Source organism: Symphodus melops (assembly GCF_947650265.1).
Source record: "Symphodus melops genome assembly, chromosome: 20".
Taxonomy (NCBI): Eukaryota; Metazoa; Chordata; class Actinopteri; order Labriformes; family Labridae; genus Symphodus; species Symphodus melops.
In genome coordinates, this window is record NC_136710.1 from 10,858,410 (window position 1) to 10,884,481 (window position 26,072).

At 40.5% G+C, this 26,072-nt stretch overlaps 3 protein-coding genes across 3 annotated transcripts in view; 2 read left to right on the plus strand and 1 right to left on the minus strand.

The window, feature by feature from the left end:
- Positions 1-334: 334 nt before the first annotated feature.
- dthd1 (death domain containing 1) lies at positions 335-16,868 on the minus strand. Its single transcript, XM_079371444.1, has 10 exons — positions 16,764-16,868; positions 15,110-15,617; positions 14,691-15,021; positions 12,884-13,063; positions 12,179-12,441; positions 11,041-11,196; positions 5,449-5,738; positions 3,531-3,766; positions 3,374-3,431; positions 335-1,467 (listed from the first exon to the last, which is right to left on the minus strand). Exons 1-10 carry the CDS (start codon positions 16,834-16,836, stop codon positions 1,121-1,123), a joined length of 2,442 nt encoding a protein of 813 aa, XP_079227570.1. The 5' UTR covers positions 16,837-16,868; the 3' UTR covers positions 335-1,120.
- LOC306841579 (uncharacterized protein) lies at positions 7,849-9,175 on the plus strand (the record flags this gene model as incomplete). Its single annotated transcript, XM_079371523.1, has 6 exons — positions 7,849-8,067; positions 8,197-8,246; positions 8,365-8,490; positions 8,579-8,738; positions 8,836-8,982; positions 9,122-9,175. Exons 1-6 carry the CDS (start codon positions 7,945-7,947, stop codon positions 9,173-9,175), a joined length of 660 nt encoding a protein of 219 aa, XP_079227649.1. The 5' UTR covers positions 7,849-7,944.
- Positions 16,869-20,971: 4,103 nt separating the features above from the next.
- arap2 (ArfGAP with RhoGAP domain, ankyrin repeat and PH domain 2) overlaps positions 20,972-26,072 on the plus strand; it is a 140,333-nt gene continuing 135,232 nt past the window's right edge. Inside the window, 2 exon segments of the mRNA XM_079371509.1 lie at positions 20,972-21,173; positions 25,160-25,978. Coding sequence (XP_079227635.1) covers positions 25,224-25,978 — 755 coding nt within the window. The 5' untranslated portion in view covers positions 20,972-21,173; positions 25,160-25,223.

A 26,072-nucleotide genomic window follows, 5' to 3' on the forward strand; every position in this document is an offset into this window, starting at 1 on the left:
ATTTTTAAAGATGTTCTTTGGGCATTTTTGCCTTTATTTAATTGGACAGCTGCAGGGTGACAGGAAATGCCAGGAGGAGCGAGTGGGGGACAACAGGCAACAAAGGGCTGAGGTCGGACCTGAACCCATGGTTGCCATGACGAGGAGCACAGCCTCTGTACATTGGGGGGCACGACATAACCCCCAAGCTATCAGCACGACAACGCTAGCAACTACTCAATTGGGTTGAACATTGTTGATTGCAGCTAACAATACTCCACGTTTGTGTCCATAACTTTTAGTTGTATATCTGTATTCATGGTTTTTATTAAATACTTTGTTATCATGTGAAAAGATTCAAGATAGCTAACACATGCACATTGTGTTGACATATTTTCTCAGATACAGAGCATATAAACTGTGTTTTTCTATAGGTACAGAATACCTCAACAATAATCATAATAGACACTCTAAATATAAAGCCTATAACTCCTAAGTTTTCTAAGATGTAAATGTCTCTCATAATACAGAGAACCAAGTCTTGGTTTTGCAATCAGTTTCCTTCAACACACTGTCAAGTCTTAAAAATGACACGGCGTCAGGCGCGCTGAAAAGAGGTCACAGCTCAGTGTCAGCGTCTGTTTACACGGAGAGAAGAGACGGATGACTGGTCGCGTAAATCACCTGCCTGTCTGTGTAAATAAATGACAAAAAAACAAAAAAAAACAAAGTCAGCATGTGACGCCACTGTCACAAACGGACGCCTCTGAGAAAGTTTCCACTGATTAAAAACTAATTGTGATTTAAAAAAGTGGCAACACATGAAAATGAACCCTGAAAACATCATTACATCAATTCGAGTTAATGTAGAAGAAACAACTGACCTTTTTTTAGTATAACAAACTGCTAAGTTGAGGTAGGGCATTGAATTGAATACAAAAGTTTTCTATTTTCAACATCAATTGAATTGGAGAGTCATGAAGGAGGAGATAATGCACACTTCTGGCAGTGCCAGACTGTAGCAAGTCTCGTTAAGAGAGAGCACGGGATCTCATAGTCCAATGCTGACCCCTTGTGGATCAAACAAAACACTGCCACCCTCTCACGAAGCAGGCACACACCGTCTGACTGACGGCACTGATTACAAAGCAGTGTCATTTCTACTTTTTAAGCTTCCCTGTGTCAGTAAACGCGGCCTGGAGGCTTCAGACTGTCTCAGCAGCAGCTCTCGGGCCAGGTCGGGCCTCCCGCTCTTGGCTAAGCAGTGAGCCAGCTGAGAGGCCTTGGGTTTGTGAGTGGCAGCGGGAAGTCCTCTCCTCCACATGGCGAGGATGTGGAAGGCCTGGCTGGACAGACTGTCCCCGGCTCGGAGCTTCACCAGCTGGACGGCGCTACGGCGGAGACGCAGGGAGAGCACCAGGAGGGAGACCTCCTCCTCTGAGAGTTCCTCGGACAGCCAGAGAAGAAGAGAGTCTGACAGAGAGTCTGCTGGGGGGGAAATAAAAGAGGAAGAGAAGGCAGGGAATACACTTCCTGTATTACTCTTTTATTTCAATGATTTAAATCGAAATGAATTATTATATAACAAAAAGGTATTTTAATGTGGGATAGGTGGGAGTTGGGCTGTGTAAGGTGTCCCTGTGGGGGGGGGTGGGGGGGGGGGGGGGGGGGGGAGTATCTTGAAGTCTAAACCAGCCTGTGAGCAAACTGGACAAACTGTGAGCCTAAATCGTCAGGAAGATGACTTAGGGTGGATTATTCAACAGAGTCCATTTCGATTCGACGAGACATAAAGGTTAATCTCTGTGGTCGGTGACTTCAGAGCATTTGATTCCTTCCGAGTACGGAACTGATTACTTGATTACTTGAAAAAAATCTGATTATTTCTGACAGAGCCAAGACAACTGTTGAAAATAAATTGGCATAACGTTGAACTAAAAACGACTGTGGGTGGATTTCACCAACACAGCACTCCTGGGCGGACGTCAGAGCCAACATTAGATATGGTTTAGAGGAAGATCTGGGGTGAATGGTAAATGGACTTCAGCTTTTAAATTGTTTTTATGGTCTGTTGACAACTCAAAACAACTCAACACACATGTCACACCTACACATTCACACACTGATGGCAGAGGTGTTTCAAGCGTCCGTCAAAAGTAATTCCTCACAGCCATGATGAGCCAACAAAGCAGTGGGAGCAATTTGGGGTTAAGTGTCTTGCCCAAGGGCACGAGAGCTGGGGATCGAACCCTTGACCTTACTTTTGAGAGACAACCGACTCTACCAATGGAGCCACAGCTGGGATGTTAGTCGGATGATATCATTTTTTATCATTTCTTTTAGTGCTTCCTGACGCTGACATGAATCAAATGATGCAAAATCAGTTCAACAGTAAAAGTGAAGAAATCAATTGTTTTCATGCTTAACGAATGACTGATTACAATTCTTGTGATGAGGATCATGATTAGGTTATACTTATATACAGCTGAATTGGACATATGCAGATTATAACAATGTGGATAAAGCAGTGAAGCATTCACAACATGGAAGGAAGAAAGTACAGAGAATCAAATGACTTATTTACGATGTCCTCATTTTCATACAGGAAGAATTGAAGCGACATAATTTGACTTTTATTTTGAACCTGTTTCAATTTTTAAGGTTGTTTGGGACAGTGGAAAGAGTGGGGAATGACGAACAGGAAAAGAGCCACAGGTCAGATTTGAACCTGGGCTGCATCGAGGACAACATTGTGTCTGTGCATGGGGCGTGCAAAACAACCACTAGGCCAGGGGTAGCCAACCCTGGTCCTCAAGAGCCACAATCCTGCATGTTTTAGATGTCTCCCTCTTCCAACACACCTGATTCAAATGATCAGGATCGTTATCAGGCTTCTGCAGAGCTTGATGACGAGATAATCATTTGAATCACGCAGGCCCGCTCCGACCTCCACCTCAGTGGCGAGGAAGTGTGGACAACGGGACCTCGATGAATAGAGAAAAGAAATCCTTCTTGCATCGTATCCCATCTTCTCCCCACCCCCATCCCATTTCTTACCGAGGATGATCCTTACCTTTCACTTTAGTAAAGCTTCTCAAGATAACACTGGTTGTAAAACGGCACCATACAAATAATGATTGATTGATTGTAAGTACAGGTACCTGAAACTGCGATAAAAACGTAATCAGTAAATAGTGGTGCAGTGATATATGACAGCTCTAAATGATATCACTAAAATATCATTGAGAGCTTTAAATGCCAAAGTAAGGAGAAACACCTCGATGGGTTATTCAGGGGAGTCAGAAAAGATTATTGTTTTGCATGGCCCTGGAGTTCATTTGACTTGAAATATATATCACTCAGTGTTGTGATGAAGACACAAAATGTCACCCACCCGTCTCCTCGCACAACCTCACCCTCGCCATGATTGGTCGATTGATGGTTCTAGCTTTCTGCAAAAAGAAAAACCAAAAGTTAAGCAAACTCTGACAGAGCAGGGTAAGTTTCTAGCGTCATGGGTATTATAGAAGTCTTTGTCAGTTCTTCTTCACCTTGGGTAAAGTCAGAGACAGCTTACAGACGGGATCTCCCAAGAGCTTTGTGTCCATCGGGACCAGTTTGTCTCCTCGCCACTCCAGCTGACCTCTGGTGACCTTATAAATCACAGCCGTGCCTTTGTAGTGGGGGGAGCTGTAGTTCCCAAACGGGTCCACTTCAGATAGATGCAGGGAGAGGTGATTCTTCAGCTGACTGTGGAAGGTGAGTCGCTGCTCGTCTTTAGAAGAACCTTTTAAAACATAAAAACACAAATCCATTGATGAATTATTTCTTGTTTTCTTCTGACTCCTTGTAAGCCATACCTTACATGTCATATCTTAAATGTCAGCTTAATGTAGAGGTGGGAAAACAATTGATTTATGTAAAAATTAAGATTTTTTTTGTTCTAAGATTTAAAATCGATACATAACTTTTAACAATTGTTTTATTTTTTTAATTTTGTTTTTTCAGCTCTTTAAGTCAATAGAATGCCAGATAGAGCAACAACAAATTCAGCGAGTTTCACAAATGACTAGAGTCGATCCTGAAATATGTACTAATTCATAAATACACTTTAAATTAAATCCAATCATGAAACACCCAAAGACTCCCAGCCCTACATTAATCCATCATTTCTCTGTCATTATACAAAATAATTCAGCTGATACAGTGGTCAAGATGCATAACTACACAGCAAAGAGGATGAGCTGTCGGCTGAATTCATGCGATTTCTTTCACTTATTCGAACAGCCTGGTGCATTTACTTCTGTGACTACAAGCAGCGAGAATGAAAGACAGCAGAGACAATAACATTCTTACTTTTCCAAAAAAAATGCAACAACCAGTGTCACCTGTGATGCTGAAACAAACTTTAGGCTTAGATTATATATTTACTGTCAGCCTTTAATTAGAAAAAATACAGAAGGATTGACCTCTTCATCAGAGAGGATCCTTCTCCCCCTGTAGTTTTTAGTAGTGACTATACTAATGAAAACTAATAGACTGACTCCGACATGTGACTCTTGTGTTTGTCTTTTAGCAGACCATTCCATAAAGTGGATCTTGAGGTTTTTGTAGTCCAAAGAGTCCACGTTGTGAGAATACCCACATGCAGTAGCTTTGCATAAACTAGATTTTATCTTTACCGCTCGCCAACCTGCAAGTGTCAGAGTGCTTGTTCTCTTGACCCAACTCTTTTCAGGAGGTAACTTCAGTTTGTACAGAAGACACTTTTTTGGCTATAGTAATGACACACTGATAACAAACTATAATTGCAGCCATCAATTGATACAGTTCTTAACTGAATTAATCGCTACATTTCATTAGTTAACTGTGATTAATCTCATTTTGAAATCGCACTTTTGAAATTACTTTCCTTTGCATTTCAAAAATGCTTTAGTAAGGCTTTGATTTTGAAATGTTGTACTGTCTAAGGGACTGTGTATTCTCCTTCCTTCCTGTTTGAATACAAAACTGCATTTAAAAAAAAAAAACTACATTAGCATAACAAAAGTTAGCATGCTAACATGTAGCACTTAATTAGAAGCACACTTAACCAAGTTTCTATAGAACTAGAAACTAAGCTGGAAGAATTTCTTAAGTTTAGCAGTAAACTTGAATGTGTTTTCATAGTACGTAATCTTACAGTATTTTCAACAACCGTCAGCTAATGAAACTACCAAGTATTTTGTCGTAAATCTATTGAGCAGAGGATTTCAGAAACATTTTCTGGGGTTTCCTTTTCTGGAAATGTTCAATGTTGCAAGAAAATTGTATGATAACCCAACATAACATAATAGAGCTTTTAATCCAAGGGACCTAAACATGGAGCCAGAATAAATGGAATCTGTTCAGGTAATCTTTTTTGTCTGCATGTTTGAGCAACTTTCTCACCAACCATATTTACATTTTTTTGCATCTTCCCAGCCTCACCTTTGGAGGTGATGTTGCCACTGAAGCGAAGGAGAAGCTGGTCTCCCTCACACATGGAGATCTCTGTAGAGGTCTCCAGCAGGTCGCTGTAGCCCTGGACTTTGAGTTTAGATAGCTCCCAACTGAGGTCTCTGCTGGGCACAGTGGCTACCAGGACTGCGTGAGGCTCATCCGGTCTGCGCTGGAGGATGACCGTAACCGTGTGGCAAGAAACAGACTCCTCCAGCTCCTCTGCTAAGGAAGTGATGTGGCAGGGCGGCAGCGGAGAGAGGAGGCGAACCACCAGCAGTCTGATGGACGAGGTAAGAGAAGCAGAATGAAGACAGAGCTAAGCAGAGAGATGAGATTATTGGAGAATAAAGGGAAGAGAGAGTCTGTCTGATCTTAAATGCAGACATAATACACTTAAAGACACAATAAAGACTTCATATTAGCTACTGTACATTTATAACTCCCTGGGAGGCTGTTTAAGATAAGAAAGAATTTATGCCACAGAGAGAAAGAAAAAGAATCCATCCTCATTAAAGGAACAGTTCAAAATGTACAACTGGATTAAAATCTGGAAAAGCAGAAAGGAAACCTATTTTTTCCTGTGCTTATACGTCTTAAGAGAACTCTTTTAAATCTGGAATTCGAAGCATGTCAGCCCCCTTTATCCATCCATACGTCCTTTCTTAAACCCCTTATGTAAAGACAAGCCTCCTATAAGTCGAGTTACTAGTAGGGTTACACATTTCTTTCCTTATCATGCTGCTCTCGTGGACTGAACATTTCCAAAAGAAAGGACAAAGCTGCACGGGTGAGAAACTGTAACTCTTAGTTTAAAAAAAAGGCAAGAACCAAAACTTTCTGCATGTAAGTTTTTGGGTTTTTTTTGCCGATGATTTTCTGATAATGAAATCAATACTGTATAAGGTTGAGTGTTTCTGTTGTGTGAACTGTGTGTGTTGCTGCTATGTGTGGCCAGGCCTCCCTTCAAAAAAGACATCTTTGATCTCAGTTGGGACTAACCTATAATAAAGGTTCAAAAAAGGCAGGTCAAGAAAATGTCAAGTTTACTATGTCTAGTGATCTTTTCATTTCGCATCTATACTGCATGTTGTGAAAGTTATGAGTAGTTGCAAACCTATATTTACATGATCTTTACAGTTGACAATGAATGGAAGTAAATCTGTGCCATCAGATTTTGAATTCGAATTTTTTGCACAGAATTTCTTTTTTGTCTCGAAATCAGACTTTGAATTTTTAAAACCACTGAATTTGTCTGATTTTTTTTTTCAATGTTTCAAAAAAGTCAGTGTAAAAAAATTTGACGTATTAAAAAATTCAGTGCTAAAAATTCAAATTCAAAATCTGATGGCACAGATTTACTTCCACAATAAGGAACAACCTAAAAAAAGAATATGATGATCTATGCAAACATGTTCAGATATTGTCCTGAGGCAAGAAATTCAGTTTTCTTGTTGGAATTTTATGATTTTTCCTTTTTATGACAAATATACCAGAGGAGAATCATCCACTGGTCTAAACCTGAAATATTTTAAAGCCTATACAGTATGTCATAGAAACATCTCAAACTCGTTGCCCACATAAACTTGTTTCCTTTTTTGCCCGTCTCCAGAGCTACATCAAACTCTCTCATGTTGAAGTTCCCACCAGCGCTCACTGTCCACAAGTAAGATCTATTATTTTCAGATGACTCAGATTAGTACATGTTCTTAGTGGTGTAGTTCAGAGTGAACAGATACAGAGTATACCCACTTATCAATCTACATATGGTATACCAACTTCTAAAAAAATAACTGACTTGAATTGCACAACTAATGCATGAGGTAACTTCTTGCTAGTATTGTAGTCAAGACCAGGCAAATCGAGACCAAGACCAATACTAAGAACAAGACATTCAAGGTTCGAGACCAAGTCAAGACAAAGGCAGGACGAGACCAAGACAAGAACAAGACCATAAATATCACAGAAAAATCATCACCTTGAGGCGTGTCGCTCACTTAGTAATAGTAGTAATTTATTTGTTCTTTCTGAAAACGAAAATTTCCTTCTAATAATAGTAATGACATTGAAGAATATGACCAGTCTAGATTTAAAATCCAGAGTCAGCCCACTCTGAGACCAAGACGAGGCGTGCTTTCGATTCTGAGACGAGACTGAAACCATCAAAAACTACGGCTGATTTCAAGTCCTTCAACACTTAAAAAAAAGCAATCACAGTTAGGACACTAGTGCATTGCTTTGTAATGCATCCCCACCAAAATGACTTAATAATGACTTCACTTAAAATGCACAACTATGTAGACGTCTTAGCCTTTAGTCTGTTGGCCACTTCCAAAATCTACTCCTCTTCTGTGGTTGATTTGAATGTCACAACAAGTCCTGAAGTCAAGCAGCACTGCACACTGTGCCTCTCTCTCTCTCTTTGTCTCTCTTTATGTGGCCAGGGACAATGTTCTGTACCTCCTCTATGTTGTGGGAGGACTCCTTATGACAGCCACTGCAGGAAGTCAGTGTGTTGATGTAGTTGTGAGGACGGCCCAGAACCCCGCTGACCTGCTGCGCCTGTCCAGCACACTCATCGGGCTCGTGGGCCTCCGATGCAGAACACAAGTGAGACAAGTGAAACTGTTCAAACTACAATACATACTTTTTTTGCTCCCTTAAACTGTTTTTTTAGCTGCACATTTTTAAGTGTATCTGCTGTAAGTTTGAACTGCTGTCTTTCTCATTGTTTTGCAGGCTAAGTCTGCTTCGCCACGGAAACAGAAAATGCTTTATTTCTCTGACAGGTGTGTAATGAAGTTACATTTTTCTCATTGCTTCAATGTCCATTGACTTTTTTTTTTTTTTTTTTTAACTGTAATATTTTCACCAAATGCTTTTTAATGATCTCAACACCTGTTCCAGTTTTACGAATCTTTTCCACGTGACGAACACACTGCAAGGACGTCTTCATTTAACCGTTTTGTGCCTGTTCCCGGAAAAGCAAATGAGCCGAGAGTCACCTTCTGCTAAATGCATCTCAGCCAAAAGGTAAATCATCCTGAAGTTTTGGTTTCGCAAGATTTTATTAAATGACACTCGTACGAATTTTTTTTTTGTTTTTTCGTTCTGTGGTCAGATGCAGGATCTATTTTATCCTGCTGTGCGCTTTGAGGAGACGCACCATTCTGATTTTGTGCACTGGCAACGAGAGAAGCGAGCTGAAAACCTTCAAACCTGTAAATCAGTTACAGTGGCTGATAAAGTTTAGCAGGAAGGCACAAGCCCGAGGAGATATGGTAGGAGACTGTCATATTTTGCATCAGGAAAGAATGCATGTGCTTAAGTAGAGCCTACTGATAATGGTGTCATTTTACTCTGTGTTTACTTTTCCAGATTTTTCTTTTACTGAGAGCACAAAGTGGACGTCTCTGCTCCGGATGTGACACAGATGATGCTATAAATGAACGTCACCCTTTGAGTCTGACCCTGGCATCCCTACTGTTTGTCTTCTTAGTTTGGATGTACTTTCCCCATATCACAGTTTTTGCTTTGATCTGTTTTGCTTTAAAAAGAACGGTTCTGCAGTTGCACAAATACGTAATATTCGGATATTAATGCAACTTATTGAAATGTAAGGATTCAAACACGTGGCTCTGTTTCTATCTCCCTCCTGCTACAGTACAATCTGTGCTCAAAGGAGGAGGAGGGGGATTTAAAGGAGCAGGTTCAGTAGAAAATACTTTGGTACACACTCTACTGGGCATGTGTTAAGGAGCTGTGTTTCTTCATTTTACTTTGTTCTATTTTTCCCCTAACCCACTATATATTTATTTATCTAAACCTGTTTAGATTGCTGGATTTTTTGATTTTTTTTTTACTTTGTGCTGGTAGTTTTTTTTCTGGTCTCTTGTGGTTTTAGCTGCAGGTTTCAAGAGCAGTGACCAATGCAAGGTTAGCTAAGCACCTTTCCCATTTTTTGATTTATTTATTTTTACCCGGGGTATCGGGTCCCTTTTGTTTCCTTTGGTGTCCACATCTGAAGCCTTCGTTTAATTTTTCTGGTAAGCACTGTCGTATTGAAAGTGTTACGTTTCCTGGATTTCTAGGGGATGCAGGGAGCACGAATAATTTACAACATTTTTCGTCTCTGTTCTTTAATGATCCTGATTTATTAATTATTGTTACATTCCTCACATCGTCTAGAAATCTGGGGAGCGTAACAATTTTGGGGCTCATCTGGGACCTTTTGAAGGAGGTTGGACGTTTTTGTTTAGGTACCGGTGAAGAATGGGCTACTCCTTGTTGCTGATTGTTCACTAGGTTTTGTTTAAATTGTAACTGTTTCCTCAGTCTATTATTTTGCCTTATTTAAATTTGGGGGGGCGAATCCTGGGCTGGGACTGCGTTGCCTGTAGGCGGTCGATCACCTGGTGCACGACAAGTCTCAAAAGACATCTAGGACAGTTTTGGTCAGGCAGAAGCTGAGGAAATACGCTCTAGTATCGATCCGGACAAAGCGTTAATATTACTTTGTGAGTAGCCAGCTTGAGATCCTTACTCCAGTGGAGAGCCGGTGAGTATGACTTTTGATTTGGAGGAGTTTGTGGCCAAACCTTTATTTGCACAAGTTAATGACTGTGTGTCAGAAAACTGATTTATGTGAAATTGCTAAAACATTATGAGAAACTGGTTTCCAAAACAAGAAACAAACAACTAAACTCGAGAAGAAGTCACTGTTGAGTCTATTCACAAAGAGCAGCTTTCACTTCAGTAGCCTTAACCTCTTCCGCTCCAAATGTGGTTTTAGCTGCAGTTTAAACCACATTTGGTGCACCAAAATAGCGTCCATATTGCTCCACTGCTGGTTGATGCACTTTCATTACATACCTAGGAACCTTTTGCAAGCATTAGTTTCTCACAGGACCAAGATCGGTATGCATCATAACTAAATTTATATCTATTTTATGTGCTATGATCTGATTAACTTTCTTAATTTAGCATCTACTTGAAAGCAAAAACACATGCAAAACATTTTTTTAATACTTGTCAATAAATTCAGGCGTCAATGGGTAGGCACCAGCCACCCTGTACTTATTCTCCTGTAGCCTGATTAACACAGGTGACTCCAATTATTCACTCAATAAAAGATATGGCTGGAGCACCAACCTGCAGCAGAGAGGGAGGAGAGAGACAGCGCACCACAACCCATAACAGAAAGCAAGACATGTGATTATGGGATTGTTTTTAAAGAACATTATCCAGGCTTTCATATCACATTATTTGGAGCCAGGTCTCTTTTGCAGACGACAAATGGTCCAGAGCACTTACAGCAAGGCTCCTGACAGATCAGATATTTGTATTAACTTTAGTCTCGTCTCCATGCAGTGGCTTCTTTTTTAAATCCTGTGTTTGTCTTCAGGGCACTATAGTCTATATTTTTTATCTCTTTGCATGAAAATGAAAATGTGATTAAATCCTGATGTACTCAACCTAAAATTCAAAGCATCATGTCTACTTTGCATTGGTCTGTATTTGAATAAATAGACCTTATTGTACACAACACTTCTTCCAACTTCCAAATAAGAAGATGTGTCAAACCTGTCAAAGTTCTCCGTCAGCTCAAAGGACACCAGTCCGTCTTGCTGGTTCCTCGCTGTGACTTCATCCAGGACGCTCCACTCTTTGTCTCTTAAACCGAGAACAACCAGCTGCTCATTGGACACCTCCTGAGATTTAACAGAGGCACCAAGGAGTCTGACAAAAATCAGAAAAAACAAGATAGCATTATTACAAGACTTTGACAAAAATTAGCTGCTATGCTAGCCTGAATGTTTATGCACAGCTGTGCTTTGATGCTACAAATACTTAGTTAAAATGTTAAATTAGCATGGTATGCTAATGCTTTGCTTTTTATAATTGTACAACAGTACACATTGGGTTTTTAAAACTTCTTTAGCTTTGTAGATATTTGGTGATAAAGAACTACAGTGTAGAAGAAAGATGGAGATGTTTATTTCAGAAACAAGAAAATGTAACCCAGAAAGAAAAAAATCCATCCAATAGTTCTGAAGTACTAAAAACCAAATGTCAACCTTACAAATGTTCAGGTTCAGGTTGAACAGATGGACCAAAGCGGCCACCCCTCTACATTGCTGTGCTAAACCCTACCACTTGGAGATTTTCACACATGATTTTCATTATGTTGCGTTTGTCTAAGGGTCATGGGTCCCTGGGTAGCTTTAGCATTGTCTTTGACGTCGGTGTTTCTCTTTTCCGAAACATGCTTTTCCTACAGGCATGTGTTTGGGGGATTTTTACTTGGCTTTTCTATCCAGCAGCTGTCTATGTATCAAGACTGTGTCAAGGATGTGGACTGTGCCTTCACCAAGGAAGGCTCAAGTGTCCCAGGAAAGAGTGGACCACAGACCAAGTTTTCAGTTTCATTATTATTATTTTTGATTTTTTCGTTCTTGAATTCCTAATTTTTGGACAATTTCAGAGCATTTTTGTCAGGTCCCCCGTGATACTTTTTTCATTTTGTAAGATATGGCACAGTTAAAAATAAAAGAAAACTACTTTAATTTGTCATGTATTGTCAAATGTACAGGCACAATGAATGTTAACAGTTATTTCACCTTGGAGCTGTAATCCACATGTCAAGGCTCTTACTTTTGAACAGTGACGATCTCACATCTTTTATCTTTCTAATACAGTTCAAATTAGAGTTCTCACTCACATCCTTCTGTGGGAAGCAGCATGTTCCCACATTGGAGAAGCGCTAACAGGCCAAATTTGTTGGTCTTGCTCCTCCAATTGTCCCCTCCCATGCCTCTTCTTTTCTGGATTTGGAGGACAGGGAAGGGTCAAAGTGAGGGGTCGTCTCAGGGGCTGCGAGGATGGGTGGGTGAGGTAGAGTATGGGACTTGTCGAGACCACAGAGTGATAAACATCACTTCTGGACTTAATAGCAGCCAGCAGTACTGCGTCTATGGGCTGGATCTGAGGCAGAAAGAAAACGTAGATGTTCTATAAAATCTATGCAGAAGTTTGGAGAGAGATTTGATATGATTTTTTTTCCACACTTGAGTTTGTTTTAATAAGTGCAAGCTGCTTGCCTAAAGAGATATTTGGAAAGAGGAAACTGTGGGTTTGCTGTGGCTGGAGTTACTTAACAGATGATAGGACTCTGAAGTAATTTCAGGTTTTGGGTCTTTAGACACTGATGTCCTTGATTTACAAACAATCTGTTTCTTCTTCTTTTGCTTGTTTTTTTTTTTTTTTTTGTTTCCCTTTCCTAAAACTTATTTTGTACTTCTTGCAACAATTTTAATGCTCTGACAATGACATGTTTTCTGATTTACATGAATGTTTTAAACCAATTTTAAATCTCAAACAGCCCTTAAACAATTTTGGTTAGTGATAAAAGCATCGTCGTCCCTACCATGGTTTGTGCCATTACAGGAGCAGTGAAGGATCCTGGGAGGTAGTTCAGACAGATACGTGGATCCATACTAAGTTTGAATGACAAACCCTTTCTGTGAACGGTATAATGTTCTCTCTTGAGACAGGAAACTACTGCAAACAGGCCCAGAGAGTACACTTTCACCTCTGCAAACGAGCCCTGGCAAAGAAAAAGAAACAGGAAATAGTTTAAATAAGGCAGTGTTATAGGGTTTTTTTTTCAATAAAAGATACCATTGCAGAGCTGAATTTGTTTTTGAGTATGTTGAAAGCAAGCATATTTCACAGATAAACAGTTTCAGAGACGATGCTCTGGGTTGGTTTAGATATATTTTCAGAAAGAGATTAATTTTAGTGGAAGCTACCAAATTCATCCCAAAGTTGAACCACATGGTTCTAAGCTATGTCTTACATAATTTTTTCCAAATGTATAACCAACATAGGAAATTGTTTTTTGTGCAGATAATATGGTGATATATGATAAATAATGTTATTGTTTATCATCCATTATCTAGATTCTAGCCGATTCCAGCTGTCATTGGGCAGGAGGTACCATGGACTGTTTGCCAGTCATTCACAGGGCTGACGTACATATACAGATAGACAACCAGCCACACTCACATTCACACTTACTGTATGAGTTAATTTATAGTCACCACTAATCTAATGGATATGACTGGGATTCGAACCAGGAACTTCCTCACTGTGAGGTAACAGCTGTAACCACCGCAGCACTGTGCAGCTGTATCATTTGACCAGTTAAACTATAATCTCTAAATAAACAGCACTAGTTATTGAATTCAAAATGTCTCTTTTGAACTTACCACTTGGCCAGCTTGCACCCATTTAAATTGTTCTAATGTGTTGTTGAGTTTCACTTCATCCTGTCCATGTTTGCACACTTTTTTCATTCCTCAGACATAATTCACAACACGAGTGTGACAACCCTTGATGTGGAGCTGTTGTGTTTCTATGTGGCCTGCACTTTGAGTGGAGAAAGGGGTTGTTAGGCCAATCAAGCACACCTGGCTCAGCCGAGGAAGCTGCAGACCAGAGTGCAATCTCTCTAATTCACAAGATGTGACTGCCAACAAGCGTATCACATCCCTACCCAACCCTGTTTTTTGTTTTCAATTGGACACACATACCTACACACAGACACACACACACGGTCACACTTATCCATAATTGAGTACCTGTAGATCACTTTTGTAGTCTTCTGACGACTCAAAGCGCTTTAGCATAGCCGATCACACCAGCCCATTCACACACTGGTGGTAGAGGTGGCTATATAAAGTGGCAATCAGTATTAGTTATCCCAATTACACTTTCATTTGCGGCAGGCAAAGCAGCCGGACCAATGTAGGGTGACGTGTCTTTCCCAAGGACACATCGGACGTGTGGCTGCAGGAGATGGGTATAGAACGAGCCAACAACCATGATACACACATGGCCATTGCTGATCTTGCAGATTTACAAATGTATTTTTGTAGAGAACACCTAATTAATGTGGAAACACTGCCCCATACTAAGTACTAATTTTCTACATTGAATATAACAGTTTTAAATAAGAAAGCTGTTTGATACCTAGTGGTTCCATTTTTAATGTGCCATCAGCAAAATGTGTTTAACCTCTTAATATGTTGATTACACAAGGTTGAAATTTAGGCCAGCTCTTTAAAGATGGACAATGTATCTCGAGATACTTCCTGGCTATATATCAAAGGTTAAAATAATTAAATGAACAATCATGGCAATGATATAAGGTAGGCAAAATCAAACAGTACCCTCTGCCCTCCATATGTTCCCTCTGTTGTTGCAGCAGCGACATAGCTTGCCCTCCTCTCCCGGTCGACCATCTTGACAGCTACATCCCTGTAGCTGCCACGATAATGCGCACAGAAAGGCATAACCAGAGTCACTGGGAAGCGAAAGTTAGCTCCATTCTGAACTGTGACCCAGATCACTCTGCTGACCAGCTCCTCCGAGCCGGTCACCATCAGGCAGCTCAGGGCGTCTGCCATGTTACATGTGAGGAGATCAGCCACACCCATGGGTGCTTTGATGAAGCATGCATCTGGTAAATGTGAATTACTGTCCACTTGTTGACCGGTGAGCCTGAGAAATGAAAAATGGATTAATTAAAAACATATACAAGGCTCCTTATTAAAAGATGAGAAAAACTAAAAACAACAGCTTAATTTACCCAACTGTGATCCATGTGTTTGTTTTATCTTTGGTCTCGTCTTTTACTGCATTCAAGGTCTTTTCTGTCTCATCCTGGCGATCAGTTTGACAATCTAGAGAGACGCAGTCCTCATTAGCACTCCGCACACTTTTGACAGCTAGTTCTGTCACTGTCTCATCCACTACGATACAGTCCACACTGCTGACCCCGACGTCTGATATTTGCACAGCTTCTGGCGATGGCATTGTTTGTCTTTGATCATCTTCTGCATCCATGTCTTGTTTAACACCAGAGTCGAGTTCAAGAGCATCCTGGGAAGGATTGATGTCATCTTCAGGTTGCTCCGATGCTTCTGGATCTCCGGTCTCCTGACGTGCTGCATCCTCATCGCAAAAGTTAAGGATTTCTTTGTCCAGCTTCACTGTGATTGTGTTCAGGTTGTCCATAATGTTCTTTATGTCCTCTTCTACACTCAGAAAAGTGTCACTCAAGGAGTCTGAGCAGAGTGTAGCTTCATGCTCTGTACCTGAAACAGAGTACATTCATAACTTGGTCAATTGTGTTGTAGATCAAGACTTGGAAATTAAATGTCTACTTACCACACTGCCAATCTGTAGCCCATTTTTAGACTCTTATTTCTAAGTTTTGAAATACATGGCACCAAAACTCTGGAAAATGTTCTTGAATTTTTAGGGCTGATCTGCCCCTGTGAATGTAAGCTGCCAAATTAGTCACCCCGACTTTACCTGGACAGTTTCCTGTCAGTCCAATGGAGACATTTCTTGTGAAGTCTTGGTGAGCAGATTTAAGAAGGCAGGGGTAATATTGCAGAAACACCACGTCGAGCGATAAGGGGATCCTCAAATCATCATTATCATTTAGTGTGTATAGTGTTCATGAACGAGCTGTGTCTTTAGCTTTTTCTTAAAGGTGCAAAGGGACTCTGCAGATTGAGTTTGGTTGTTTTTCCACCACCGTGGGGCGACAGAGAAGAACTGATTAAGTGAAGAAGAAATGAAGGGACCTGTTGTAAGGGTTCGATCATGTGGCAGAGCATAATAGGCAGGAAAGGAGTGCAGACATGGATGAGAGAGTTATGGTAAGGAGGAGCCGTTTTTGCAGCTGTGGTGACAGCGAGAAGCAGAGTTTTAAATTCCATGCGAGCGGTAACTGGGAGCCAGTGGAAGGACATGAACAAAAGTCCTACAGTGTGAACAAACATCTTCTTTTCATTCTAAACTTCTGACAATGCTTTAACTTCTTTCAGCGCTTCAATTGAAGATTTCAAGGGGTCCCCATACACCATTAGACACGCTCCTGCTTTTACGACCTTACTTGCTTCCAATAAACCAACACTTAGGGATCTCTTTAGTGCTACAATGTTAGCAAAGACAAAACTAGTGAAGAGTCTTTTTTTGCTGGTTTTCTGTATTTTCAAAAATCAGTTAGCTTATTTTATTTGCCAATAACTTTAATAAAAAAAAAGTGTCAAAGAAAGACCTGGATCACTCAGATGACTTGCCTGTTGTAGCTGGATGAAGCTCATCACTGCCCCCTGATGGAGACTTGGTAAACATGTGCACACACTTTCTAAGAATGTCTGTCCAGACTGCCACTCTGTCTGAATGAAAAATACTCAGTGCCCTCAGCACTTCCACAATTCTCTTCTTACACTTTCTCTCCTCCCGCTCTTCTTCTGCCTTTTTTCGTCCTTCTTCTACATAGTTTACTTCTGGACTGTGCATTCCTCCCTCTACATCCTCTCCTCCTCCGCCTCTACCTGCTTCGACTCTGCTTTTTATTCCACTCACTGCCTCATTACGGGGATTTCTGCAGCGTCTCACAGCTTCCAGTGCCTGAAAAGTTTCCTCCAACACACTGAGAAGAGTTTCCTCCTCCTTTCTCCTGCCATGGAGAGACTCAGCTTCATCCATCTGTGAATTTAGCTGCAGATTTGTATCCATGCCGAGCTGAAAAACAGAACAGAAAAGAGTAAGAGGCGTCTGATTTGGACTGCTTTCTGTCCCTCAAATTGCTCCTTTAACCAAATTAAAATCCAATATTCTCCCAAAAATACCTTTAATTCCCTTGTGTTCCTCCTTGTGTTTTTGAAGCTGAAGCCCCCTCGTCCGCTGTGTCCTTGGCATTGAAATTTGCTGTGTGCAGCTTTCCCAGTTTAGGAGCCAATGCTGTATTTCTATGGCTGCCAGCAGTAAAACATGTTGCCAAGGCGAAACCCTGGAGGCGTGGCGGGGAGGGACAAAAGAGGAGCCACAAAAACAAAAGATTCACAGGAAGACAAACGACAGACTATCACTCATTTTACTGCTCGTATGTCCAGACTGTAAAAAAATGCCACCTCTTAAATTTGGAAACAAGCTGTTTGGTTAAAAAAAAAAACAACACTCATATGCAAATGTGAAAGAGTGATGCAGGTTTAAAAATAACAAGTGCTGAATGTTCACCAAACATGACAAATAAACTCAAGAAAAGACTAAGACTAAATAATGCTGATGTGATGACGCTGCAGCTTATTCACCTCCAGCCAAGAGGCTGACCTAACCTTAATTTGGTATCAATATGAGACAGAGCCATGATAAGAAAGACCATACAAATGCCATTTTCACCAGCAAGAATATAATACAGTAATTGTGTACAACATGAGGATATAGATAAACAATTTCAATAACAACCTCAATCAATCAATCAATCTTTACATGTATCGTGTCAATTCATAACAGGTGTTATCTCAAGACATTTTACAAAAAGCAGGTACCTTACTCTGTTAACATTAACAAAAGAGCAGGTACACAGAACATGCTCATTATTATGTTACAAAAAGCAGGTATAAGACCTTACTTATTACTACATAACAAGGACCCATTTTTATCCATGTGAGTGTGACAAGAAAAAATCCTTTTGTCTTTAAAAGGTGATGGGGGAGATGGGATAAGATGCATAAAGAAGGATAGGATGGGTTGTTAGGGCAGGCCGTCCTCACCCGTGTAGAGAAACCTAAGAGAGCTCAGGAGCTCCCAGAGAAAGGAGTGGTTAGTAACTGGAATATAACTATAGTGACATGCAGTAATATGAAATGAAATAAAAAAGAGAGAGAGAGAGAGATGAGAATTCACATTGCTGCTTTATGCTGACTTGTTGATGAATATGCATTTTCCGAATTCAAATAAATTAAATGGAAATGATTGACAGGTAGAGCCTGGCAGCACAGTGAAGGGTATGGTGTTGCCTAAATGCTGGCCAGATCAGTCATGCTGATGTGATTGGTTGCTCTTGAATCACATATCATGTTTGGTTGAGGGGACATTGAAATTATTTCGTACAAAGTGGGAAAATCATGGTACAAATACGTTAGTTACCGTCGACCTGGAACCACTGGCTCTGAGATTGTCAAAATTAAATTTGCACATATGGACTAAATTGTTGATGGGACACTTACTGGATAGTTTATACGAAGATCTTTTGGAATAAGTGTCTGGTCGTATTCTGTTAGTATCGCATCAATAAAATCTATTCAACTTCCAGCTAAGATTTATATGAATTTCACTCCCAATTGCATTCATTTAGGGTCATTTAGGTTTTACCTATACATACAAGTCGGGTGACTTCGAGGATGAATGATTAGGAAACACTCAGTTAAATTTAGTAAAGAAATCAGATTATTACCAATAATTAAATACCATGGCTTCATTTTTAATGGTCTGGTCAAAGCTGGAGAAGAGCAGGAGTAACTTTTATTAATAACAAAGTCTTACCTCTATAGCTTCACTCAGGAAAGATTTGAATCCTCAGTAGGTGAACACTACAGAGTGAGCATGAGTGAAGAAGAGTATGTAAGAGATGATGGTATGAGAAACAATATTACAATGTAATGACCCCAAAACTACCACAAGGGATTGGAAAAGCAATGTACAAAGGCAGACATGTCCAAAAAGGGAGCAGAGCAGGCTGAGTCAAAGTCTGAGAAACAACAGAGCCCAAACGTTTAAAACTGAAGGTCGGACTGCTTAACACCGGGTACAAAGACGAACAGGGAACAGGAGGAAAGGGAGACACAGAGTAAATACTGAAGTGAGGGGAAGAAAATGAGACACAGCCGGAGACAATCAGGTCTGTCGAACAGCGGGGGGAAACACAGGAGGACAGGAAGTGGAGGGTCTGAGAGCAGAGGAGTAAGTAACACAGGTTAAAAACAAGAAACAACATACAATGAAGACATAACCTAAGAGGCAGAGATGGATATGACAAAGATAGCAAACTGATTATAGTCTTCCTAAAGAACTTTACCTAAAGCTATGTAGCTGTACACGGTGACAGTGGGGCAATAAAAAAGAATAATACAAGGCCTTAGACTAAAGCAGCTTAATAGAATTCAGCCCTATATTAATTTTCACCTGTCTTGTGAAATATGAACATGTCCTCAGCGAGAGGGGAGGATTTGTTCTCTGACGGTGCTGCAGCACCATCTTGTGGCAGAAAAGGCACACTTCTATTCTGCCGCTTCATAATGTTCTGTGCTTCTGTGCAGCTATGGCAAAAGAGATTTACATGATTGAATAATATGTATACAAAGAGAAAAAAAAAAGTCAAAACAACAGAGAACGGCATGAATACTCAAAATAACTGTATTTAAAATATGTAGAGCAAACAGAAAGCTGAATGTACATTTTGCCTTGAACGTTTTATATATTTCACTGTCCCCAGTTTGATAGGCAGTCTATTCCTGACAAAAATAATATTTTTCAGACAGACAGACAGACAGACAGACAGACAGACAGACAGACAGACAGACAAGCAAAGCAATATACATGGAATACAAAGTAGAAAAGCACAAAAATGTACATAGTATAAGAGCAAGAATATGAATAATATATACGCCAGGATTTAACTTCCACATTCCAATTAGTCATAAATGAGAGAAATTAGCTGTATAATAAAGTGCAATAGTGAGAATAGACAAGTTAACAGCAGAAACTATTGACTGTTATGATAATGATGAGTAGACAGACTGATGAACTAAAGAGCAGGGATACTGAACTTTACAGGCGGATAAAGTGAACCTCAGTGCAGGACTAAATAGGGCCAAGCAGCAACACGCCTCAGCCAAAAACAGAAATTAACACTTTTACAGCATGGTACTAAAAACAAAATAGGTTTGACGAGTTATCGTCACACAATGTACAGGGGTTACATTTTTTATTTTTTTTGAGAGTAAGCTAATAGCTGATATGATTGACAGACGGACACAATGTAACTGTTGAAAGTCAAGTTCAAGTTTGGTACTTGTTAGATTGGGTGAGTAAGTAGCTATTACTTTATCATCTATTATAAAAGATACTACATTAATCTGTCAACTGCTTGTACTGACACCTCACAGTTTGATGTAAAAAAACCCCACTTCCGTTAAATTATATACAAAGTTTGATGTATTACAATAATACAGACATTCAACAATGTCCGACACTATAAAACAAAGTGTTCTCAAATAATACACAATACATTATACTGAGACAAAATTTGACTTTTTTTCCCCTTAGGTCTCGCCTCATTAAATGTACCTGGCACTCTGCTGCATTCCTGTCTGTGTTGAATGTGTAGCCTGGGGCCTTCAGGATCAAGCTGGGACACGTTTTTGCCAGTAAAACATCACAAGTGCTTCCACTTTGCTGTTCTGTGGAACTATAACATGTCTGCACACACTTTATTACACATTTACTAGGAGTTATAATAACTTATTCTGCCTCTCAATACACCGAACGTTTCGGTGTAAATAATGTTTAAAAGGGTCGCACTGAATATGAATACTGCTGTGGTTCATTTTATTAAAAAGTAAGTTGAGGACTGGTGCTGAACTCCTGGCGCTTCACTGAAGTGGGCGTGGTCTTACTCTCAGCGCGTGAACAAACAGGGAACGGAAACATCAGAGGAGCGTCAAACAGCACGCTGCGTGAGGGGGCTCGCGACTAATAAATAACACAGACATAGCGGGAAAATATGACAAACTTGACCGACCGACGGCGTGACAATGTGCTGAGGATGCTTCGCTCCTGAATTCAACCTGCAGGTAAGCTCTGCCAACCGCACGCACGTACGGCAGCGTGTAGAAAACGGCAGGTGAATACAAATGTTGTGTTTAACTGAAGTGGACAGAAGTTGGCTCGAGACTCACTAGCTTCAGTAGAGTTATCTTTTTCATGGTACACATATCCTGTTTGGCATTATTAACCGCTGTTTCAGTTGCGTGAATAAAAAACAGTAACGAGAAGTTGAAGTGAAACAACGTACGTCACACTTAATTTGGTGTCTAAAATAAATTCTGTGACGTAATGTCTTTTTTTCCAGTAAGTATCAACACACCAATGAGCACCTGTCGCACGTGCCAACACACTCATGCCCCAAACAATATAAAGTTGATGAACAAATGATAGCTTATGTAAAAAACAAAAAAAAAAACAAATTGTGAATGTATTCTCAAAGCGAAATGTGTGAAAAGAATATTAATTTTGAAGTTAAAATAATAAATAAATACAATTCAGAATATTAAAGCATGCACAGTGTTTCGTTTTAAACCAGGAAGGGGACACAAATTGGACTTTGTTCAAAGTATGTTGCTGAAAGATGTGTAGAAGGTTGAGGAAGGCGAGGTGTGTTTGTTGTTGTGCATGCATGGGCGTGCATGCTGTGACTCACTTCTTTTAATATATAACCATACCTGAGTGGTGTGTTAGACCGGGGCTGCAGTGGGTGTTGCACATTTGAGAGGGCAGCAATGCGTTCAGCCATAACCTAGTTGTGTTTTTAGAGGGGGTGGGGGTTGAACACATGCTCCAATTAATTGTGCTTTACTATTGTATGTCAGAGACTTGAATGAGCATGGATTACTAACTGAGCCGGTAAAAGTAGCACAAAGAGGAGGTAAACCACTTCAAAGATAATTCAAAACAACTGCAATGGGATGCAAAGGTTGTCTTTACTTAGCTGTTCAGGTTCAGGTTCAGGTTCTGGGTCGTGGGCGACTACAGTGACAGCTGGGATATACTACATATACATAAAGTATTATTACAAAAAGATTAAAAACATCTGTTATTACATATTCACTTATTTCATTGTTGTTTGCATAGGGACAAGTATGGAGCAAGTTCAGTGGTGATTATTGATTCTGCTGGGCCTCAAGGGAAAAATCTATGGGGGAGTTCATCACCAATATATCTGCCAGCCAGTGTTCACTCCTCTTCCTCGTTTTACCTGTTTATTTTCTCTCTTACAGACAGACTAAACAACAAAAAAACGAAATTAATCACCAAATAAGCAAGATATAGTATCACAAAGACAGACACAATGTTTCTCCAAAGTAAGATGATTGAGGGGCCTTTTTACGTGTATGTCAGGCCGTTTGCTTCATATTCCACTTGTGGTTGTATACCGTACATACTTGAAGTGTTTGTATGTGTAACCTGCTGCCTCATGTGTTCCTGCAGTACGTGTCCTGTGTTAGCTGCTTCCACTGTGAAGTTCTCTTTTTGCTCTCAACTATTGATCCACACACACTGTGGGCTCTGACACCAGGCAGCAGCTATGGATCTAAAATCCCATATCCAGCCCTTAATAAATGTTTGCTGAGCGTGTGCGGGGCTCTGCGCTGTGTGTAGTTGGGTACGTGTTGGGTGAGTGGGTGTGCAAGCGCTAAAAGGCAGAAATGTGGAGAAGGCCAGGTCAGATGTGTTAGCGAGCTTTGGCGTGTGCCTGCGCTGGCTGTTAGCCAATCCAGGTCCCTTCATGCTAACACAGTGCTCATCTGAGCAGCTCTGATGGACTGGATACATGGTCTGTTATGAAGAGCCGGGGCTTTGATTTGTGTTCCCCTGTGCTCACTGCAAAAAAAAAAACTGAAAGCAACTACAGTGTATTGTACATGCTTGGAAGACGAAAAAACATAGACATGCGCACATTTTAAACGTTCAGAAACATATTCGTAGCTTGCATGCTTTTTTTTTGCACTAGACTTGTGCATGAAATAAATGATTGGGCAAAAGTTTGTAAAAAAAAAAAAAAAAAAAAGGTAATCTTGGCCATGTTGAAGTGCTGAAACTCAGAGCACTCAAAGTAATCACACATGCATTCAGTCCGCTGGAGAACTGTGTTTACTTGAAAGCAGAAGTAACACTTTAGGTCCTCTGAGTACTTCGGGGTTGTAACCCAAAAGAGAAGTGGACAAGGCAAGATGGTGATAATGTATCTTCCTGTGAGTTTAAAAGGCGAGTGTTCAAGACAAAGAAACAGAACCTCGATGGGTTGACTCTGAAAAAGATGATGTGACGGGATCAGGAAACAGGCATTTCACATCTCTCCATTAGCAGGTTATTAGCTACCTGCACATGTTGCTAGGCAGTTGATTTACAAACTCTGCTGTGGTAAGTGCTGCAGGGGGGGGGGGGGTTCGTTCTGGAGGAGTTCAGTTTGTCTCTGTGATTTAATCCAAACGTCAGACCACATGTGAAAATTGAGCCACAGTTTGCTGCTGCTGTTCTGTTTCTTCACAGCTATTGCTGTTTCCTGCTGTGTCATTCAGGAGTGTTGCACGTTGTTGTTGGCTGGCACTTTTTGCTCTTTTGAATGCACAGTGCATCTTTCTAGAGCAGTAGTGAGCAAACTTTTTGTCTCGCGGGCCAAAATTGTCGTGTTGGAATCGCTCGTGAGTCACAGGTTTTTTTTAAAAATTTAAAAAATACATTTTAAATAATATTGTGAGGAACTTTTATTTTTTTACTTCTTCAAAAACAGTGTAAATACACAATAACTAATTGCAGTGAGAAATTATTTTGTTAACATTTTTGGGAAAAATTTGTAAAGATTTGTAGATCAGAATCAAAAAGTTTGTGATAGAAATCCTTTAATTAAAGGAAATCAAATACTTTGTTTTTTTCGTACTTTTTTTAAAATCTGTTTTTGTTATCTGTTTTGTTTTTCAGAATCAAGCCTGGATTTTTTTGTGGTTAATTTTTTCTTAAAGCTTTCTATATTTAGCTGAGGTTATTAAATGGTTAAACAACAGTCCGCTCATTTTCATAGTTAACAAATAATGTGGAAAATAATCAAAGCTGTTCAAAAAAAGAAAGAACATTTTCTATTTTAGAATTATCTTTCAGTCCTCGCTAACGTGAAAAAGAAAAAAAACATCTGAAGGAGGCATCGGGCCAAAATCTTCTGATTCTTCGTTTGAGGTCAGGGGCTGCAAAAAATCCCCTCAAGGGCCACAAATGGCCACTGGGCCGCACTTTGGACACCACTATTCTAGAGTAAGCTCAACGGAAAGGACATTTTGTGAAATTAAATGTCTTCATTACGTACTGTAGATAACATTGAAGTACCTGGAATTTTTCCTTGACACAAAGCTTGTGATAAACACTGCTAGTATTAGCTTAGCTTAGCAGAGAGACTGAAAGCAGAACGCATGGCTGACTCGAAAAGAGCCAAAGATGGAAACAAAAATCAGTCAACTGGCCTCCTTAGATCTACAGTTTGACCCACAGCTATCTTTAAAAGTGACACATGCAAGCGACCCATTGGTGTTTTCTGTTGTGGTTTATGTACCAAACCATTTCTTGACTTTACTTTGTGACTTCCTGGAATCTAAAACCGCAACTTTTTTTTTTTTTTTCACACCCTAGTTCCAGACCAGCGCTTAACCCCTCTTTAACTCTCATTTTCACTGACGCCATCAGTCATGTTATTAAATCTTTGTCTAAAAATGAATGAGAATACTCTTTCAAAAAATGTGAATCCATTCTGTAAATAGGGTCAGAATCCAATGATGTTTTCAAAGCTGTCTAGAAATGCTAATTTCAACATTACAATTCGAACAGATATATAACCCCTCGGAGACAAAATCAATATCTGCATGGAGAACATTTCAGGGGTCAGTAATCTTGTCTTTGGTTCATGAATGGAATCGTTCAAAGATGCCATTTTTTTTTGCTACGGATCTTCCAGCTTCTTAAATATCTACCGTTTCATTTTCTTCACTTCTGATCTGTGTCTTTGTGTCTACAGTTTAAATCTGGGCTTCCACACCTTCTTGCTCTTCCCGATGTGGCGTATTTGGAACTAGAACACCATGTCAGAGCCTCCAGAGCTTAACCAGGACGTTGCGGAATGGCTAGCCGCCCTCCGCCTCACCCAGTACACTTCCTCTTTCCAGCAAGGAGGGTACCGATGTCTGAGAGACTGCAAGGACCTCACAGACGAGCAGCTCCTGGAGCTCAACATCCTCCCAACAGGCCATCGTAAGCGCATACTCCGCAGTTTGGAAGCAATCGGGGTGAAGCATGACGACGACGACGAAGGAGGTACGGCAAATGGAAAGGTCTGGAGGAAACCGGTTCCCCACCCAAGGCATATCTTCCTGAAGGATAAAAAACGGGGGACTTCCTGTCAGCACCAGCAGCCAAAGGAGAGCGGGGAGTGGGACTCAGAGGTGAGTCAGACGTTGCCTCCAGGAGCAGGACTTGGAACAGGATTCAAGGGCGTCCAAGAAGACAGCCATCCTTGCTTGCCTCAACCAGTCCCACGAAATCCCCAGAACATTGGCAGGTCCGTTCCTGAGCGCACCGAAATCGCCACCGTAGCATCTTTCAGCAGCAGCAGCAGCAGTGACTCGCTCTACTTTTCTGAAATGCCCTCTGACTGGGAGATCTCTCCGGAAGACCCTGACTCAATGGCCTGCTCTGCTGAAATGGTGGAGAACTCCATCTATGAGGCCCAGTCGAGTTTTAAGGCTCCAAGAGGTCAACGGTTCACTCGGTCGTACCGCCTGAGGCACCGGCCGGTTCCTGAAATACCAATTCAGACCATAACAGCACGCCAAGACAGGTGAGCAGTCAAACATAAATGATGAAGAAGAAGTGTGTAAGAGGCTGTTTTTTTTGTAGAGAGTTAGATAACAAATGTGAATTTTTCTATCTTC